Source organism: Rhinolophus ferrumequinum, chromosome 6 (genome assembly GCF_004115265.2).
Source record: "Rhinolophus ferrumequinum isolate MPI-CBG mRhiFer1 chromosome 6, mRhiFer1_v1.p, whole genome shotgun sequence".
Lineage (NCBI taxonomy): Eukaryota > Metazoa > Chordata > Mammalia > Chiroptera > Rhinolophidae > Rhinolophus > Rhinolophus ferrumequinum.
Window position 1 is genome coordinate 56,540,744 of NC_046289.1, and position 20,923 is coordinate 56,561,666.

The 20,923-nt window shown below is 39.5% G+C and overlaps 1 protein-coding gene across 1 annotated transcript in view; it reads left to right on the forward strand.

Moving 5' to 3' along the window:
• The first annotated feature begins 315 nt into the window (after positions 1-315).
• LOC117023688 (aromatase) overlaps positions 316-20,923 on the forward strand; it is a 33,586-nt gene continuing 12,978 nt past the window's right edge. Inside the window, exons 1-3 of the mRNA XM_033108760.1 lie at positions 316-497; positions 5,520-5,670; positions 16,286-16,440. Coding sequence (XP_032964651.1) covers positions 353-497; positions 5,520-5,670; positions 16,286-16,440 — 451 coding nt within the window. The 5' untranslated portion in view covers positions 316-352. The remainder of the gene's footprint in view (positions 498-5,519; positions 5,671-16,285; positions 16,441-20,923) is intronic.

The window sequence follows — 20,923 nt, forward strand, 5'->3', positions numbered from 1 at the left end:
GTAAGAAATCTGGCTTTCAATTGGGAATTCAGTCACTCTACCCACTCAAGGGCAAGGTGATAAGGTTCTAACAAACCAAGCGTCTAAGTGAACCTGAGGCTCTACCAAGGTCAGAAATGCTGCACTTCAAGCCAAAAGATCTCTCTTGGGCTTACTTGTTTTGACTTGTAACCATAAATTTGTCTTGTCTAAGTGTCCGATCACATTATAAAACAAAGTGGCGACCTCTACAACACAGCATTTCTGAAGCAACAGGAATCCTACATGTATGTTTGGAGGATTCTTTAAACTTTCTGCCCCTTTGATTTCCACAGAACTTTAAATTGCTTCCCTTGCGATCAGGGAACACAAGATGGTTTTGGAAATGCTGAACCCAATGCATTATAACCTCACCAGCATGGTACCCGAAGCGGTGCCTCTTGCCACCATGCCAATCCTGCTGCTTACTGGTTTTCTTCTCTTCATTTGGAGTTATGAGGATACATCCTCAATCCCCGGTAAGTCAGTCATTCAGGTTTGTATCCAAGGAGCATGTTACTTGGGAGTTTGGGTCCATGATGCTAAAGAAAATTTGGAAAAGGACACTAAGCAAATGTGGGGAGACGGCTGAAGCCCATGGCAACATTAGCAAATGAAGATGCAGGTGAAAATTTTTCTACCAATTATCTGCACATTTTAAATGAGAGCACTAAAACAAATCTTAGATAATCCCTTCCACTCTGTGCTTTGCTTTGGTAAAGTAAACGTGGCACAAACCCTTTAAGGTAAGTTTGAGAGAAAGTGGAGCGAGGTAAAATTCCAGGTGTTTTTGTTTGTTTTTTTTTTAGATTCAAACTCATTCTAATTTGCTCTGAAGGTGGAAATGTCTCTGGAATGCCTTCTATACTCCTTCCTCTTCCCACTTTGCGTCGTTCATGTCTTCTCACTATCTTTAACTTGTTCCTTTTCTTTATCCCACTCTTTGGTTTTTTGTTTTGTTGTTGTTGTTGTTGGTTTTTTTTTTTTTTTTTTTTTTTAATTCTTGGGAAGGGGAGAGGTAATGGTGGTGCCACAATAAGGGCTGAATAAAACCTGGTCAGTGGAGGAAGGATTAGTACTTCTACAATTCCCTCGGAGCATCGCACCCTGATAGAATCTTTAACAAGGTCTGTGGGTCAATCGAAAGTAGAGTATAATATAATTATCCAGATAATTCCAGTAGAAACCCCTACCACTCCACCACTACCAGGTGAATTCAGAGTTATCAGAAATATCAGACAAGTTCTTTAGTTTTCAGTGAAAATTCTCGTGACAGATATCTGTCCCCCAATCCCATAAGATACAGGGTATGGCTATATATTTCAGTAGCAGTCATTACACTTTCAAGTGTAATGAGGTGGGCCTCGTCACAGCATGATTTAGAGTGGGAGTATGGGGCTGGTGCAAAGTGCCCTGTGTCTGGATTCTATAAGAATTTCCAGAAGACTGCCTGTCTCTCTGATTGAGCTTGGTATTTTAGGTTACTTCAATGACCAATTTAACAGAATGTTTAGTTAATTTTGTTCCCTACTACTTGATGGGATCTGAGGGAAGACTCTTCCGTAGTCTTTACTTTGATCCCTTTTCCCTTTCCTTCCCCAGTGGGATCCCAGGTCAAGGTCCATGAATGGTGGAGGTGAGATGGGTACATTTTAAACAAGTCCCCCCAGATGTTTATGCTGCAGGTTGTGGTAGAACTCATTTGTACCCTTGAGTGAGGAGGTGAGTGTAGGGGGCAAGGATGAGAACTGGCATCTCTGAAGCTCTGGATACGGAACCTTTCCCCGCACTCATTTTCCCTTGTGATCCGCACAGCACTCTGGTGAGATGGGTGGATTTATGCCTATTTTACAGATAAAGAAACTGAGACTTAAAGATGGTAGATGTTACACAGCTAGTAAGTGATGAAACTGGGACTCAAATCTAAGCTTCTTCAACCTACATTTACTGAGAGGCCCTGCTATGTCAGGTTCTGGGGGTTAGGGGGGTGGGGAGGGTGCAAAGATAACTCATAGGCAGGTGACTTAGTGTCAGGGAGAAGTATGAGAGTCGGGGGGAGGAAAGAGACATTCCTACTTGGGGCTTTGTAAGTTTCAGGTCTGGGAAATTGCCCCAAGTTCACTGATCTCTGTCTAGGACTCACAGTTACCTGGCACCTGGAAGCTCTCTCTCCCTTCCCCAAGGATACACAGACATTCCCAACCTTGCATGTGGGTCCTCTCCTCTAGAGCCTCTCTTTGCCCTGGGCACCACATCCCCAGAAAGGGACACAGGGAAAAGGACACGGCAACATTCTCTCTTTCCCATCAAGAAACGATTTCACAGAAAAGTGCACAAATAAATATGTTGTCACGCCCAGGACAAGAAATAGGATGTTAGCAGAGTCCCAAAAATGTCTCTTGTGCTTTTTCAATTACGCTCTCTCTCGCCCCCAGAGAAAAACAGGCTTCTGTTTTGTGACAATCATTTTCTGCCTGTTTTTACAGTTTTGCTACCTCATTTCTTATCCCGAAACAATAGTTCAATTCTGCCTGGTTTTAAATGTTTTAGCAATAGAATCCTACATTAGTTATTCTTCTATTTTCCTGCTTTTGCTCAATATTATGCTCAATATTGTACGATTCATCCACATTGTGGCATGCAGCTGTAGTTCGTATGGTATGCAGTTACGTGAACATCTCATGGTTTAATTTCTCATTCTACTGTTGATGGGTATTTAGGGTATCTTCGGTTTGGGGCTATTGTGAACAGTGCTGCTATGAACATTTGTGTGTGCAGGTTTCTCTAGGGGGTATTGTGAAAAGCAACGGCTTCTTGACTAGACAGCAGGTGAAAGGTCTCAATTGTTGGCTTCACAGCGGCTATCTCTACACAAAAATGCAGTGCAGTAATTACTGCATTTTTGCAATCACTGCATGCCTAGATAAGCATTCCCAAATCTGAGAAGCAGAGAACAGCTTAACACGTAGATGCAACCAGAATACTGCCCTAATATCATACCAAAGTCTCTCTCCCCTCCTAGAGCATTCTTCTTCCCGGGTGGAGGGTGTACGATATACAGAGGGTGCCAAAAAAATGTATACAGATTTTAAGAAAGGAAAAAACTGTATTAAAATTGTAATACTCAATATATACCGATAACAAAAGACGAATACAAGACATGTGTATACATTTTTTTGGCACCCCTGGTACATGTAAATAAAAGGATCACATTGTCATTTATTTGATTTTGTACTTTTTATCCACATTCTCTTCTATCCTGCCCAAGACTCTGATGGGCACCTAGTTATACTTCTCATACCATCTCTAATCCTTAATCTAGAGCTGATGTCTATTCCTACAGCATCTCAGTAAGTGTTTGTTGGATGAATTCAGCTGACATATGATTGATCACTAAGGACCTAAAGCTCTGATTCTCTTCTGGTTAGAACTCAGGTTTTCAACCTAAGTAAAGTTCATAACAATTCCCTTTTCAGTAGACACAGCTCTGCACTGTCATATTTTATATTTGAATGGTGGTTCCCTAATATTAAGACTTTTTACATGGCACCAAATTTTTAGTAAAAAAAAAAGGAGAAGTGCAGCCTTTCATTTGCACCTTTTGTTTCTCATGAGCTTAGCATATTAAATAAGTAAATGTTGAATAAATCTAGTCCCAAATAGCCAGATGTTTAACCTCATGTGTAATTAAATGTATGTGATACACTGATATTTTTCCATTTTTATCCAAATGTAAATACAATATAAAATACTCTTTAAAAAAATGACATTTAAAACTTCATCCTTTATGTTACACACACATCTAATTTTAAAAATTCATTCAGAAAACATTTATTGAGCATCCACAATGTTTCAACGAATAAATATCCAGCAAAGTATTTTGCTGTTATGCATATTTCAATTGATAGCAGGTTGGTATATCTCATGACATTTTAAGGAAATACATATTCAACAAAATATGTGTGTTCAAATCTTTTTAAGAACTTAATGAAATTATTTTATATAAAGTCAGTCATCTACTTATAGTGTTATTAGGACAATCATAAGATTAAGAACCCTTTGAAAATGTTTTGCTTCTAAAGATATTAACAAAGACCTTTATGTTAAAGAAAAAAAAAGTGACAGGTTGTCCCCATTAATACTGCTATTGCAAAGTTAAGGACTAAACCTTGTTTATCAATGTAGATGTCTGACCACTGCACTATACACCTGAATCTAAAGCTGAATAATACGGAATGTAAACTGTTATTTCTATATATATTTATATTCACAGGATGTGGAGTACAGCATAGAGAATAGAGTCAATGGAATTATAACAGCTATATACGATATCAGAGGGGTAGTAGATTGGGGGAGGGGGGTTATCGCATTGTGGAATGTAAATGTCTATTACATTGTTTTATACACCTGAAACTAATAAAAGAAAAGAAAAAAATCCAATTTAGATGATTCAAGCAAAAGCTTAGATTATCTAGATTATTACACAACTCTTGCCCATGGAATGAGAATTCTATCTCGTATAGCTGTGCATGTTTTGGATTCATAATTATTTCATTGACAGAATGGAATTAAAGGAGAAAGATTTAGAAAAGCTACTACTTTACAAATAAATAATACTTTTAAAACTATTCAAAAAAGTTTTTATCTAACTTGTCACCACCACTAGTAAAATCAAGCTACCAAATTTGGTCTCTGATAGAAGCAACTGCAAATTCCCCAGTTGTTCATTGGATTCATGTCTTCACAATTCTGCCATCCTCTACATAAGCAAGAACAAAACAGGCCACTTCTCTTGAGTAAAACCACATCACTGGACTCAAACTCTGGTCTAAAAACACTGATCAGAGTCATTGCCTAATTCCTCAAGTCTTAGATTTATTTTGCCTAATGAGATTTAGCTTAAGATTCTTCAACTCAATCCTTTCCAAGGTGGGGGGGGGGGTGGGGGGACAGAAGAAATGGATGTTGTTTCGACAGTATCTTTGTAAATTATATTTCTCTTAATTAAAAAGATTACACCAAAACCACCTAATTCTAATCCATCCATTCTGTCAACTGGGGCATTTAAGCTAAAAGTTTTCAGACAAAACTAGGCAGCCAAACAGATCTGTCAGTTTGTCACTTGTTTCCATGCCTGTAACTAACTGGACTGATTGACTTGTATTTGAAACTCATTGACACCATTTAACATGGCAAGAAAATAGCAGACACATACTCTGGTTCATTCAGACTGAATGACTGAGACCAAATGGAACTAGTGTGATGGACAATGAAATACTTTTTATTCGTGGAGGGGTAAAGAGCTTCACATTATGCTTATTAGTTTATTTTTTAATTTTTTCTTTTTTTTTTCTTTTTTTTTTTTTTTAATGATTCACAGGTATATACCAGAATATGTAAAAGAACACTTAGGTATAAAAGAACAAGAACAGCAGTAACATAAAGCAGTTGCCTGTTTTGATGTTACTACAATGCTGACTGTGATCTGATCAACTTCCTAGGTCCTGGTTATTGCATGGGAATTGGCCCGCTCATTTCCCACTGCCGCTTCCTGTGGATGGGCATTGGCAGTGCCTGCAACTACTACAACAAGATGTATGGAGAGTTCATGAGAGTCTGGATATGTGGGGAGGAGACACTCATCATCAGCAAGTGAGTCTGTTACTAATCAGAGACCTGTTTTTAAAGTCAGGGCTGGGATTTTTCGTCTTAAAAAGCAAACACACTTATTTTGACATTTGACATCTTTGGCTCTAAAGCTGTGTTTTTACCACCACAATGAAGGTGAGCAATTCCCTGGTAAAAATCTAACACTGTAGAAAAGTGAAATTGTGAGCTTTGCCATTATTTCAGAGGTACATAGATAAAGAACTCTGGAAAGTTGGGAAATTATTCCAAATCTCTCTGAGAAGTGGATATAGAAATTTAGAATCCAGAAAATTTGGTTTTGACAAAATATACTTTAAAGAGAGGCATTATCTTTTTGCTTTCTTAAGATTTTGGTCTTATCTCTACAAGTAAGCATTAAACAAACAAACAAACAAACACACACACCCGAAGCAAAGAAATCTAACTGTACCAATTTGCTAATGTTTTTCTAATGCCAGGCTCCTGGGCACCTCTAGAAGGATAGACAGTAGAAAAAGAAGCCATTGGTATGTTGCTGCCCTATTTATGACTGCATGCCAGGGTCCTAGCTGAGTGATCTTAAATAAAGCAGGAATAATATTGACTATTAAAAGAAATGATGCCCCCCTCAATTTCTATATTTTCTGGATAACTTTAGCAGATTGAATTCACTTCAGTTAACAAATGTGCATCGACTGTGAAGAACTAGTTTTGCAAAATACTAGTTTTCTTATTTATTAATCATAGAAAATGGAGAATTTCAGAGAGCATATTTCACTACACTTTCAGCTATCTTTACTAAATTTTTAGCAACGCTATATACCAACACAGTCTCATTAATGAGTTTTTATGTTTATAATCTCTAATGGGGCTTTACCCACAAACTAAGATTGGCCAGGGTGTTTTACTGATTTATTAGCATTATTTATTCAGACACATAGACTATCACCCAGAAGTAAGTGAAACATTTCTGGAAACTACATTGATTTTTTTTCAGGCCAAGATTACATATATCATTGCATAAAATACCATGGCATCCCAAAAGCCTGAATCTTTGAACTAAATACCTGAAAGAAGGAGGTGGGGCAGAAAAATGTGTTATCCTTCCAAACATTTTGAACTATCCTGTAATGTTATTTTGGACCAATCTGATACCTCAATTTTTTTTTTTTCTGTTTCTTCAGTTTGGTGTTGTAGCACTTTTAAGAACAGTTTAGGCAGACCATGTTTATATTAATATAACTAAGCTTAAATAGCTTCAGGTTGAAATGTCATTTTATTAGGTTCATTGTGAAACCACTCCAATGCAGTGGTTCTCCAAATGTGGTCCCTCAACCAGCAGCATCAGCATCACCCAGGAACTTGTTAGAAATGCACATTCTTGGGTCCCACTGCGACGTACTAAATAAGAAAGCCTGGGGGTGGGCCCAGCAACATGTTTTCACAAGCTCTCCGGGTGATTCTGAGGACACTCACGTTTGAGAACACTGTCATGGCTAGACCATACATTCTCTTGGATTTTACTTCTCTTGGGATATTGAGCTCTGATCACCCAAATTTAAGTGAATTTGATATGTTCTCATTTTAAAAATCAATACTCACTTTTGCAACTGACTACTGTCTCAAAAATGTCCTGGGACTGATGACATTTGGGCTGGGGGGATTGGGACATTCGCTCCTGTTCTTTCATCCCCCAGCACAACAAGTTACCTTCCAGCCTTCAAGTCAGCACCTGCCTTCCCTTGTCACCTATGTCCCCCAGCAGACAGGTGAAGTGACCCACAGGATATTTATCAAAAAGGATATTCACCTGCAGTTCAGGACCTGGAACACATTAAAGTAACTCAGGGAGCTTTTAAAACCACCAGTGCCCAGGCCACACCCCAACTTTTAGAATCTCTGGGGGTGGGACCCAGGCATCAACAGTGTTTAGAGCTCCCGAGGTGATTCCAGTGTATTGTGGAGCTTGAGAGAAGAGAGAAGGTAAGAAGCTTCCAGGGCAGCGGGGCCTTTTCCTGGGATTAGAGGAAACAGCTAAGCAGAGCTGGAGTGGTTTTTGTCTTATTGTGTTACTCTGAAGTCTAGCTCAGGTGGTGGTAGTGTAAGACTAGAACTGGAATGAAGAATGATGCACGTGAGAATGGACCAAGGACCAGAACAGAAATCGCTTTTATATTCTAGATGCTAAGTCACCAGATAAATTCCCTGGAAGCCCAAAACCAGTCCCTGAAGCAGGATCTTCATTACAGTGAGGGGGGTGGCATCCGACCACTCTGCTGTTTTAATTAAGAAAGTGACCTTAGCTTATTTATCAGTTTACATTTTGTCTAGATTACCTTTCTTTTCAATGGTACATTTCTGAGGTAGAGCAAACTGCTAATGAAATTTTAACCCTAACACAATAGCATTACAGCCATACATATTCTATTGTAGAGATTACCTAGTCTATCCTTATATGAATGTTGTCAGTTGCTCTATTTGCTATCTCTACATGTTATACTATAACTCCTTTGTCTTCCTAGGTTATGTTTAATGTTATTGATTTTAGGTTGGAAAAAAAGAAAGTGACCTTAGCGACCTGACCAAGTCAAGCGCTGATTCATGCTGGAGACGTACACAACCCATCCCGTTCTTCCCCCAACTTCTCCCAGTTCTTTCCTTGTCCTGTCCTCACAGGCTTTTCACTGGTTAGAATCTTTGTGTTCTTTTTAATTGCCTCTGAGCTGCTCGAGTTTGTTGTTAAGGGCCGAGCCCCCCCGCGGAATAGGACATGTTTGTCCCTATCTCCTTTCCTTGCCTGCTCTTCAGGTCCATTTCAGAACTACCTGTACCTCTTGAAAAGACCCCATTGGACCTCAGAAAACTCTTCATTTTTATTTGAATAGTTTGCTGGATCTTTTTTCTTGTTTTGAAAAGTTTGAGATCTGTAGTCATTACAGCTGTGTAGAGATTATGGCCCAACTTTTCTAACCAGTTTAGTCCAGAAGTGGTGGGGGAAGTCAGACATGAGTGCGCGTGGAACGTGGCCTGAGCAGCTGGGGGTTTTGGGAGAAGGTTTATGTGATCATATGTAGATAAAGTATGCACAATTCTCTGGTCAGCTATGTGCTAAATTAAGGAGGGTCTACAGAAGTTGTGCATGACACTATATGTTATGTGTATATATTATTTTTTTGTCATGAATACAAAAAAAAAAGGAATGTGGTTAGCATCCATAAAGCAGAATTAGCAGTTCACATACCAGTTAGGGTCATATCTGTTAGCAATTAATATACTAATTAGGGTTATTGTTGCATGTGTTTTAATATGTATAATTTTATAGGGAATTTATTCATCCTTTAAACATATATTTATTGATAATTCACTATATACGTAGCACTGAATGATCCTAACTTACCATAGTCATTATTGGCTCTCCACTCATTCATTAAATAAATATTTATTGAGAACTTACTATACATACTGGGTATCATGAACAAATCAGCCAAAAATTCCTATGGTCCCAGAAATATATTGTTAATATACTGACAATAAACCAGTAAAATGTATAGTATATCAGAAGGGTGACCAACAGTCTCAGTTTGCCTGGGCCTATGGGGATTTCCAGGATTTGGGACTTTCAATACTACAACCGGGACAGATCCCGGCAAACCAGGATGGTTTCTCACAACCTTATCAGGTAGATATGTGGTATATAGAAAATGAAAGTAGAGAAGGGGAATGGGGGGTCAGTTACAGGGATGGGAGTTGGGAGTGCAGTTGTAAATAGGTGGTCAAGGAAGGCCTCATTGAGAAGATAACATTTCAATAAAGACGTAGAGGAAGTGAGGGAGAAAGCCATACAGAAATCTAGAGGAAATACATTCCAGACAGAAGGAACAGCGAATACAAATGCACAGAGGTGGGGGCCTGTCTGAAATGTCCGCGGAGTGACTGTTCATAGATAGCAGTGTGTCTACTGGAAGAGTAGTAGAGATGAGAGGGACTAGAATACTCACTCACGTGGGGCCTTACAGGCTTTTACCCTGTGTGAGATGGGAAACCACTGAAGAGTTTGAGCAGAAGAGTGACATACCTGACTCATTCATGTGTCACCAAAATAATTCTGGCTTCTCTGTTGAGAATAGATGGCAACAGCTGGGTGCAGAGAAAGCGTTTAGGCGAAAGATAATGGTGGCTGGTTCAACTGAGAGCAGTAGAGATGATAAGATGATGAGGTGAAATTCTGGGCATATTTTGAAGGCAAAGCCAATATTTGCTAACAGATTGTATATTGGGTGTGAGAGTCAAGGTGATGCCACAGTTTTTGCCTTGAACAAATGAGGATATTGGAAGAATGAGGAACAAATTTGCCTGGAAGAATGAGGATATTGCATAATCTGAATAGGTGGAGCAAGTTTGGTTTGGGAAGAAATCAGAATTTCATTTCAGACATTTTGACTTGACATGTCTAGTAGACATTTGAGTGGGATGTTACGAAGCAAGGTCTGAGCCTTCAGACTGTCAACAAACTTCACTGCCACCAATCCAGTGCCAATAGGAGTCCCCAGTCTGGGGTGCAGTGAAGGGAGAAATTTTATTCAGATAAACAGTTTGCAAACCAGGGAAATGTAACCTCCAGTAGAAACCAAAACTGCGCTCATTGAAGACAAAGAGGAGGGTAGGCAGAGAAATGGAACAGAGCTGGAGAGGGATGTGTGGTCCAAGGAGTTTTGTTAAGATAGTAGAAGGCATAGCATGTGTATTGTGATGGGAGCAATCAGTTACAGAAACAAATTGTTGATGGAAGTGAATGAAAGGGTGTGCTAGGTGAGCTGTGAAGGGGTCCAGGTGACAAGTAAATTGGCCTTGAATAGGAAGGGACCAATATGAAAGTTGATCCACAGTAACAGGTGGGAAGGTTGAATATACGGGCAAAGATCCTGGTGGTTGGAGTTTGCAGAAATTCTAGTTGCTTCTGTTTTCTCCTTAAGATAAAAAGTAAAGTCTTTAGCTGAGACTGAGGGGGGAGAAAGTGAAACACTTGAGGAGAGAGGATGCGGGATATAATAGTCATCTAGGAGAGTGAGAAAGCGAATGGACGAGGGAAATGTAGGAGAATTGCCAGCTGCTCTATGGGCCCGCTTGAATTTAACTGAGACCTCGCATCCGGGGTGTGTGTGTGTGTGTGTGTGTGTACACATGTGCATGTGTGGGTTTTTTCCCCAGCACGATCCAGCTGCCAGGTGCAAGCACAGAGTAAGCTAGGAATTGGATTTAGCCAGGGTTGAAGTTTTACCAGGCAGCTGTAACAAAGTAAGGTGAGGGTCAAGAGAGATGAGGATACTTGGAAGGGAGTGATTTTCATGATTTGCAATGAAATATTTTTTCCAACTCCCTATTAAGACAACATTCAAATGAACAGGAAAGTTAAAAGAGCAGTCCTCCCCTTTTTCCCCCCAGGACATTGACCTTTTGAAGAGACCAAGTCAGTTGTCTTGTAGGATGCCCCATACTCTGAATTTCTCACATTGTTTCAGAATAGTGTCATTTAGCATATTTCTCTATTCCCTGTGTTTCTTATAAACTGAAAATTACGTCTAAAGGCTCAATTAGGTTCAGATTAAACATTTTATAATAATACGTCAAATGGTATCACATCAGGAAACAAGAAAGGTTGTGCCACTATTAATGATACTGAATTTGATCACTTGGTTAGGATGGTACGGCCAGTTCCCTCAGTTAAAAAGATTTTTTTCTCCTGCTGTGACCCAATTATTTAAACTGGTGAATGAGGATATTAGAGGCATACAGGACAGTGAAAAGGTGATAAGATTGATGGAGCATAAGCCTCAGGCACAGAACAGGTCTAGACAAGGCAAGTATTTTTCAATGTGTGGAACCAAATATTCCATTTATTGTCTCCTCCCTATTCCTAGTACTTATCACCCTTGAACTTGGCCACAGCTATGTGAGTTCTGTAAACTCAGAACAGGAGGGTGGCCTCCTCCTTACCACTTAGTTCCTGGCTCCTCTCCATTTTGAATAGACAACAGGTTTGCTATCTTTGGAGATGTCTTTTCACTTTAGTTATGTTTAAAGAAGAACAATGACCCACTCCAGTTACCAGACAACTTACACTACCCACTCTCCCTTCTGGGCTTGGGTACCCGTTCAGTCTCTCCTCAGTGATGAGAAATCCTCACTCTTCCAACGTGTCAATATGACATCTCTTTCAACTGGTGTTACAGTGAGCACACACAAGACAGGAGCAAGGTCTCCACAGTGCCAGGAATGCTCTGGGCCCGGGGCACCTAGTTCTTCACTAACGTTCTCTTCTCCACGTTCCCAATTTACCCCGGTATGATAAAGCCAGACTACTTTTGATAAAAACAAACAAACGACAAAAAAACCTTGTTTAAACTGCTTGTCTGCCGGCTGGTCACACTTAGTTTGCTCTGTAAGAGCGCTGTATTTTGCCAAGGCTGAGCCGCTGACTCAAAATAACTGGGATGCTGCTGCCCCCTACAGACACATTGATTTTAAGTTAGCTCTTGATTAACATTTAGTTGGGCTTAAGTTTGGGGCTTCTTGCTCTCTTTTTGAAATTTATTACTAATTACTCAAAATAAATGGACAGGCCAACGTGGTTAATGCAGTATACAAAGCTCTATGGGTCAGAGCAGAAAAATAGTGTTCTGCTTGTGTTCTAAGCACTAAAAATTTTTAGGTACAAATTTGTGAATAAAGATTATACAAATTAGTTTATGCTTTAATTATGGAATGAGGTAGGGGAAGGTTAGAAAAGCTAGAGTCCTGAATCTATTAACAAGAATTTCAGTCCTCTCTATAGCATGGTTTGTCTATACAGGACAAAATTTTAGCTGTTTATCAGTCAAATTAATTCCCTGGAATACAAATAGAAGCATCTGGATTTTTGTTTTTGTTGGTAGGAAAACTTGTCCAAAATTCAGGATCATTTGATGAATATTATCTGGAATTAAATCAAGAGGATATTTTACTTAATAAACAATGTTTTGATTTGAACATAAGATTTTCTTTCATGAATATTTTACTTAATAGAGAATGTTTTGATTTGAATGTAAGATTTTCTTTCATGAAATAAATATCAAGTAAATAATTTATTCATATAATAATAATTCTGTTTTCATTCATTTCTTGGCACTGCCATGATGTCAGGGGCTTTCTTTTAAAGTTTAATTAGGACTATGGAATCCGTCACAAATGTGAGGGTTTGGCTAAAACTTAGCCCACAGCCTTTACTCGGCCAGAGCAGAGCTCTTTTGGCCCAGCGACTTCTAGGAGAATGTGTTTTCACAAACATTAACGGAACAACCTCATTAAGGCAAAGTCATCCTTTTAGGAGCCAAGTGTCAATTTTGAAAGGGAGGAGCAAGTGTTAAGACGTCCGCCCCAGCCCAGCATAAGAACCGGGCTGCACAAGAACTAGTTACATGTACTATATAGTAGCCATTCCCCATCTTTGAGGGTTATGTGTTCAGACAACCCCCATAGTAAGACAGTTTGCAGTTGGGAAATGAAATTTCAATGAAGTGGGAGGAAGAACCAAAGTTGCAGTCAACACATGAAAACTTGTATAAATATTAAGTTCTCTATAAATAAATCACGACAATGTCTAAAATAAAGATGACACCGATGATATTTTATGCCTCTTGAATTGGCACAATTAGGCACCGTGCAATTATTAATACTTTCCATCTTCTATCCCTTGCACACCAGAAAAATGTCCAGGTTTTCCCATTATTGTAGTATCGAAGAAATGTTTATAAATCTATGTTGCTTTCTTGCAATAGTGTGTATATTTTCCTCCTGTTCCTCTGCTCAAATGTGCAGTCCCTTTTCAATTTTATGATCTGTGCCTCTGAACCCTACTCTGGTCTTGGAGACGCGGGATAATTCATAATCCTCAGGTGGAAAAAGCTCTGGGGATTTATTTTGACTTACCTAGCAGACCTGTGCAGTTTAGTTCTCAAGCCCCAAAGTCAAGGGTTATATCACTGTAGCTCTGCCTGTGGCAAGCCCCACCCTGTGCCCCAGTACACATGTGGTCAACTTTTATACATGGTTTGGCTCCCGCCTTGTTCACATGGCTGAAGCACAGACTAATGGCAGTCTGCCTCGCCTCAGCTTTCTTCATGTCTCCCATAGTTGCACTGCAGAAAACCACTATTCCTTCTCTGCTAACCACTCTGCCTCTTTTTTAAATTCCCCAACCCGGCTCCCTTTTTCTCATTATCTCCAAGAAAAATGGCTATTAATTTGAATATACTCGAATGGAAACTTTTTGAAGTTGCAGAAAAATATATGGAGAGAAGCAAATATGCCTATATTTTATGCTTACATTTTATTGGGGGAAATTTGCATTTGGCTGTGTTGTCTGCATATAAATACTGTGACCCACCGAGGCCTTATAATCTGGAAAGGCTGTTGTCATGCCCCTCAGGGGAGTCTGGGGAAGTAGACTTGGAACACACTTTGTTAGCATCGGGAGGCAGAGGGGTATAACTGAGGTCTGGTGTGTGCCTGAGCACAGGCTCTGTGGGCCTCTGTGTTCTCTGCGTTTCTGCTCAGCAGCACAGGGCTGGCTGAGGGCCCCATGCCTCAGAGGGGGTGTGCTGCAGTTTTATAGCTAAAAAGACTGGGCCTTGGAGGGAGGTAGCTGAAATGTGACCTCTTTTTCCCCACTCACTCATCCATAGCCATGCACCCCTGTGGGTGAGGATGTGGGGGTCTGGCTACCTGCCCCTCCTTTTGCCCTGTTTTGTCTGCCTTGTGTCCTCCCTGCACTGACGTTCTTCCAGATCCTGTAGATAATCTCATCTGATTTCTCCAAGTGGTATTTGTGTCTGATCTATGCCTACAACACAATATTGGCATTTATAAAAACAAGGGACATACAAACACCTTGTGTTCTGCTTATTATCCTCTCTATCCTCTGAGAAATGTCCCGTCTGTCTTCGTGCACCCTCTATCTCACCAGACAGAGGCTTAATCATGCAGCTTACTCACTCATGGCTTCTTTGACTTCCAGTTTCCTGGCCCGTGCTTTCATGGCCTCTGCCGTCAACCACTCAGCCCTCGTCCAGGCAGCCTGCTTCCCTCTGAGCCCTGCGTTAACCTATTTTCCAACCTCTGCCCCTTTCCCCAGGAAATTTGGTCATGGCATTTCTTAATTTTTTTCTTTGATAGATGAAAAAAGAACTTATTCTATCTACTCCACAATTCTCAGCTTCATACATTCCCAGCAGACTTCTTTTCTCCCGAAGCCCCTCTTTTGCTGAGCAATGAACTAGGGGTCCTCGCTTCCCCAAATCCTCCCACAGATAGCACTCATCCCAGCTCGTTCCCCTCCCCTCTCCTGTGCTGCTTGTTCTATCATCCAGTAACCACCCCACCATTTATCCTAAAGAGAATCATTATCCTTTATCCTTTTGATTATTAAATTACCTATTTATTTATCTTTCCAATGCCATAGATTAACACCTAAGCAGTCGTAATAAAACATCTTTTCAACAAAGTGAATATCTCCCTACAGAAGAATTCCACACTGTTGTCCTAAGAAGATAATATTCTCCTCACATGTGCAGCCCCCTATGACTTCTTCAGCTAGAATTCTATAACATGTTAAAACTCTCAGTGCCTCATCATGCCCCAGTTAGACGAGGATGTATGGGCAGGATTCAGCAACTAGAGGAGGAAATGAGTGAGAGGGGACAGACAGAAGGAACTGCCTTCTCCTTCCCAGCTCCTCTGAAGGCTCTTCCCAGGCCTTAAAAGCTGGGCATGGCAGTGGGGATTGAGGCAGAACCGTGGAGGAGAAGCTGAAAAGTTCAAGGAAGTCTGGGTTATTGGCAAGGTCCCAGTGTTGTGATATAAAGGGTTACTAGTGGCTCCCCATGTCTTATATCCTGGGAGAACCCTGTGACCCTGGAGACCCTGATGAGTCCTGATGGAATGCAGAGCCCCCAGAAGCAGCTGTCACCAGCACAGAGAGCCTTCAGGATCAACCCAGCCAGCCAAGCCCAGCACCAGGAGTGCCCAGGAGATGTCCTTCAAGCCCAGAATGATACCCCCCTGGAGGGCCAGGCCTCATTAGAGGCAGATTGCTGGTTCTAAAATAAAAAAGAAAGACCTCAGCAATTCTAGCAACTCCAGATTCTGAGGCTCACTCCTGCAGGGGGTGGCACTGTCTGGAGTGGAGCTGGACAGTACCTGGGAACCTGGAGGCCCTCGGGACGCTGGTGGTGTGGAGGGTTCAGCTTCTTAACAGCTTAGCAACTGACCCCAGTATTTTGGTGACTTGGGTAGTATTTTGGTGAATTGGAGTTAGACAAGAAAGGGAAATAAGAAATGAGATGTGTGTGTGTGTGTGTGTGTGTGTGTGTGTGTGTGTTCTATCTTTCATAATGCTCAAACAGGGAGTGAGTAAATAGAAATGTTTCAACTGGAGAGGGATGCTCTTATGCTAACAGAAGTGTTTATTCAACATGAGTACTAGAAATCATGCACTGCATGTAGATGAACATGCATTTGCTAAGAAAGCCAACTGGTAGTCAAAATCATCACCATGAATTCTCCTGGTCTTTAAAAATTAACTCAAGTTTTGCTTTCTCTGTAGGTCCTCAAGTATGTTCCACGTAATGAAGCACAATCACTACATCTCCCGATTTGGTAGCAAACTTGGGTTGCAGTTTGTTGGCATGCACGAGAATGGCATCATATTTAACAACAACACAGCCCTCTGGAAAGTCGTTCGACCTTTCTTTATAAAAGGTAATCAGGTGCCTGGCTCCATTCTGCTCTCGCCTATGAATGTGTCTTTTTAAAAATCATTCTTAAATCCTCCTGCTTCACAGTTTTGAAATAATAATGATATGAGCTAACATTCATTATACATTTACTATACAGTAGGCACTATTCTAAACACTTGATATTTTAATCTCACAACAACTCCATGTGGTAAATACTCTAATCACCTACATTTTACAAATCAGAAAACTGAGGTATAATGAGGTTGAGTAACTTGTCCAAGGTTCCAACCTTAGTAAATGGTGGCCCAGGAGACAAGTCCAGAGTTCACATTTTTAACCACCACAAATTCTGGTCCTCCTGTTAATGCACAAAGCAATTTCATGGACCTGAAGAAGAGATGGAATTGTATTGAGGATCATTTCAATCAAATGTATGGTGATGGAAGGGGAGCTGACTCTGGGTGGTGAACACACAGTGTGACTTATGGATGATGTGATACAGAATTGCACACCTGAAATCTATGTAATTATACTAACAATTGTCACCTCAATAAATTAAAAATAAATTAAAAAAAAAAAAAAAAAGAATTGAGTGTGTCAGCCATGTGTTTGACTTAAACATAGTCAAGCAATGCATTTGCTGAATCATTGACTAACTTCCCAGATGTTTTAACAGAAAGCAATTTGTGAATAAAATTAGAGAATTTTAGAACTAGAAAGGAATGTATTGTTTCACCTCATCCACCCTCTGAGTTTTAGAATTGAGGAAATATAGTCCTAGAGAGTCTGTAATTTTTGCCCAGGCAACACAGCAAATAATGGATGAGCAGAGACCAGATCCGAAGCCTCCGTATATAGTAGTGATTTTTCTTTCTATGATACCCTGCTGGAAATGAAGCTATTGGGGGATACACGTGACCAGTCTTTGACATTAACATCAAGGAACATAATCAGCTTTGGAAACACTGGCAATGATGGAATCTGGAGCTAGATGGATTTTAGGTCTGACCATGCACCATCAATATTCATCCCTCCAGCCAGCCTCTGTAGTGAACCTAGATGCTTCCTATGTGGCTGCTGAGACAGGGAAAACTATGCTTGTCTCCACTGGGTGTTGATTCACTTCTGTAGAGTTGCCTATCACCAAGACTCAGCACAACTCTATTGTAGACTGTTGTATTAGTTTCCTATTGCTGCTATAACAGATTGCCACAAACTTAGTGGCTTAACACAACACATTGATTATCTTAAAGTTTTGTACATCAAATCTGATGTGGTTCTCACTAGGCGAAATCAAGGCATTGACAAGGCTTTGTTTCTTTCTGGAGGCTCAAGAGGAGACTCTGTTCCTTTGCCTATTTCAGCCTCAGAGGCCACCCATATTCCTCGGCCTATAGCCATTTCCTCCGTCTTCAAAGCCTGCAACAGTAGGTTGAGTCCTTCTTACATCACCTCTCTCTGACCATGCTTCTGTGATCACATTTCTTTCTGACTCTGACCTCAACTGGGAAAAATTCTTTGCTTTTAAGGACTTATGTGATTAGATTGGGCCCTCCCAGATAATCCATAATATTCTCCCCATATCAAGGTCCTTGATTTTATTCATATGTGCCAAGTCCCCTTTTCCATGTAAGATAATATATTAATAGGTTCCAAGGATTAGGGCCTGGACAACTTTAGGAGGCTATCATTTTGCCACTACTCAAGTTGGGGCAGATAAATCCTCTTATGTGTGACAAAACTGCAGAATGGATTAATGGAAAAATTAGATATTGTGGGTTTGAGCCCCAGCTCTGCCACTTTACTAGCTATATAACCTTGGACAAGTCACTCAGCCTCTCTAAGCTTCAGTTTCCTTATTCATAAAAGGTAATAAACAAATAATAAAATACTTAGAAATAAATTTAACCAAGGAAGTAAAAGACCTGTACTCAGAAAAGTATAAGACACTGAAGAGAGACATTAAAGAAGATACAAATACAGTAGTACCTGGGTTTTCAAACGTCTCTGTTGACGAACATTTCAGTTTACAAATACCATAAATTTTATGGATCTATGGTATCATTAAATATTAAAATTCATGCTAAATTTGCAGTTTTAGGGGTTGATTTCAAAGGTCTGGAATGGATTAATCCATTTTGCATTACTTTCTATGGGGAAACCATGCCTCGGTTTTCAAACGTTTCAGAACTCAAACGTTTGAGTTTCAGAACTCAAACGGTCTTCCGGAAAAGATTACGTTAGAAACCTGAGGTACCACTGTAAATGGAAACATATACCATGCTAATAGATAGGAAGAATTAATATAGTTAAAATGCCCATACTACCTAAAGCAATATATAGATTCAATGCAATCCCTATCAAGTTACCAATGACATTTTTCACAGAACTAGAATAATCCTAAAATTTATATGGAACCACAAAACATCCCAAATAGCCACAGCAATCTTGAGAAATAAGAACAAAGTGGGAGGTATCACGTTATCTGACATCAAGTCATACTACAAGGTTACAATAATAAAAATAGCATGGTTTTGGTATAAAAACATAGACACATAGATCACTGGCACAAAATAGACAGCCCAGGAATAAATCAATGCCTATATGGTCATTTAATCTATGACAGTGAAAGCAAGAATTTACACAGGGGTAAAGACAGTCTATTTAATAAATGGTGCTGGGAAAACTGGACAGACACATGATACAAGGATAAATTAAAAATGGATTAAAGACTTAAATGTAAGACCCGAAACCATAAAACTCCATAAGAAAATATAGTAAACTCAGACATTAACCTTAGTAATATTTTTAAGGATATATCCCCTCAGGCAAAGGAAGCAGAAGAAAAAATAAACATGTGGGGTTACATCAAACTAAAAAGATTTTTCACAGCAAAGGAAACCATCAAAAAAAACAAAAAGATATCTTACCGAATGGGAGAAGATACTTGCCAATGATACATCTGATAAGGGGTTAATATCCAAAATTCATAAATAAAAAAATCAAAAACTCATACAAATCAACACCAAACAAACAACCCAATTAAAAAATGGGCAGAGGACATGAAGCGACATTTCTCTAAAGAAATGCCTACAGATGGCCAACAGACATATGAAAAAATGCTCAATATCACTAATCATTAGAGAAATGCAAATAAAAACCACAATGAGATACCACCTCACTCCTGTCAGAATGGCTGTCATCAATAAATCAACAAACAACAAATGTTTGTGAGGATGTAGAGAAAAGGGATCCCTCATGCACTGTTGGTGGGATTGCAGATTGATGCAGCTACTATGGAAAACAGTATGGAGGTACCTAAAAAATTGAAAATGGAGCTACCTTATGACCCAGCTATTCCACTCCTGGGTATCTATCCAAAGAAATCCAAAACACTAATTTGAAAAAATATATGCACTCCTATGTTTATTGCAATGCTATTCACAGTAGCCAAAATATGGAAACAACTGAAATGCCGATCAATAGACGATTGGATAAAGAAACTGGTACATTTATACAATGGAGTATTACCCGGCTATAAAAAAGAATGAAATCTTACCATTTACAACAACATGAATGGACCTAGAGAACATTATGCTAAGTGAAATAAGTCAGACTGAGAACGACAAATACCATATGATCTCACTTATATGTGGAATCTAAAGAACAAAATAAACGAGCAAACAAAACAGAAATAGACTCAGATATAGGGGAAAAAAAACTGATGGTTGCTAGATGGGAGGGGGGTCAGGATGGGGGAGAAGGTGAAGTGATTAGAAAGTGCAAATTAGTGGTCATAATATAGTCATGGGGATATGAAATACAGTATGGGAAACGTAATCAATAATGTTGTAAAGATTATGTAGGGTGCCAGGTGGGCACTGGACTTACCAGGGAGATAGATCACTTCATAGACTGTGCAGCTGTAATAAAAAAAATATATATATATATATATAGATAGATAGATAGATAGATAGATAGATAGATATATAGATAGATAGATAGATATGTAAAATATATATTTATAGTAGAATAAGACCGGGTCTTATATTAATTTTTGCTCCAATAGACGCCTTAAAGCTGATGGTCTGGCTAGGTCTTATTTTCGGGGAAACACGGAATGTATATAGTCATGGGATGTGAAATACAGCACACAGAAGATAGTCAATGGTATATACAGCTATATACAATGTCAGAGGGGTGGTAGACTAGGGGGAGGAGTTATCACTTTGTGAGGGGTGTAAATAAATGTCTAACCATTACGTTGCTTTGTGCACCTGAGTCTAGTAAAAAAATTTTTTGAAAGGTAATAAACACTATAGAATGTGAATCCTAGGGTTATTGTGAAGAATAAATGAAATAATGCTGTAAGATCCTATAGAAATATAAATTTTATTTTACTTTATCATTTAGCCAGGTGTATTAGGAATATGTGAACCAGTATTTAGGAGCAATTAACTTTCATATACCAATATCCTCTATTCTGACATGAGAGAATTAATAGA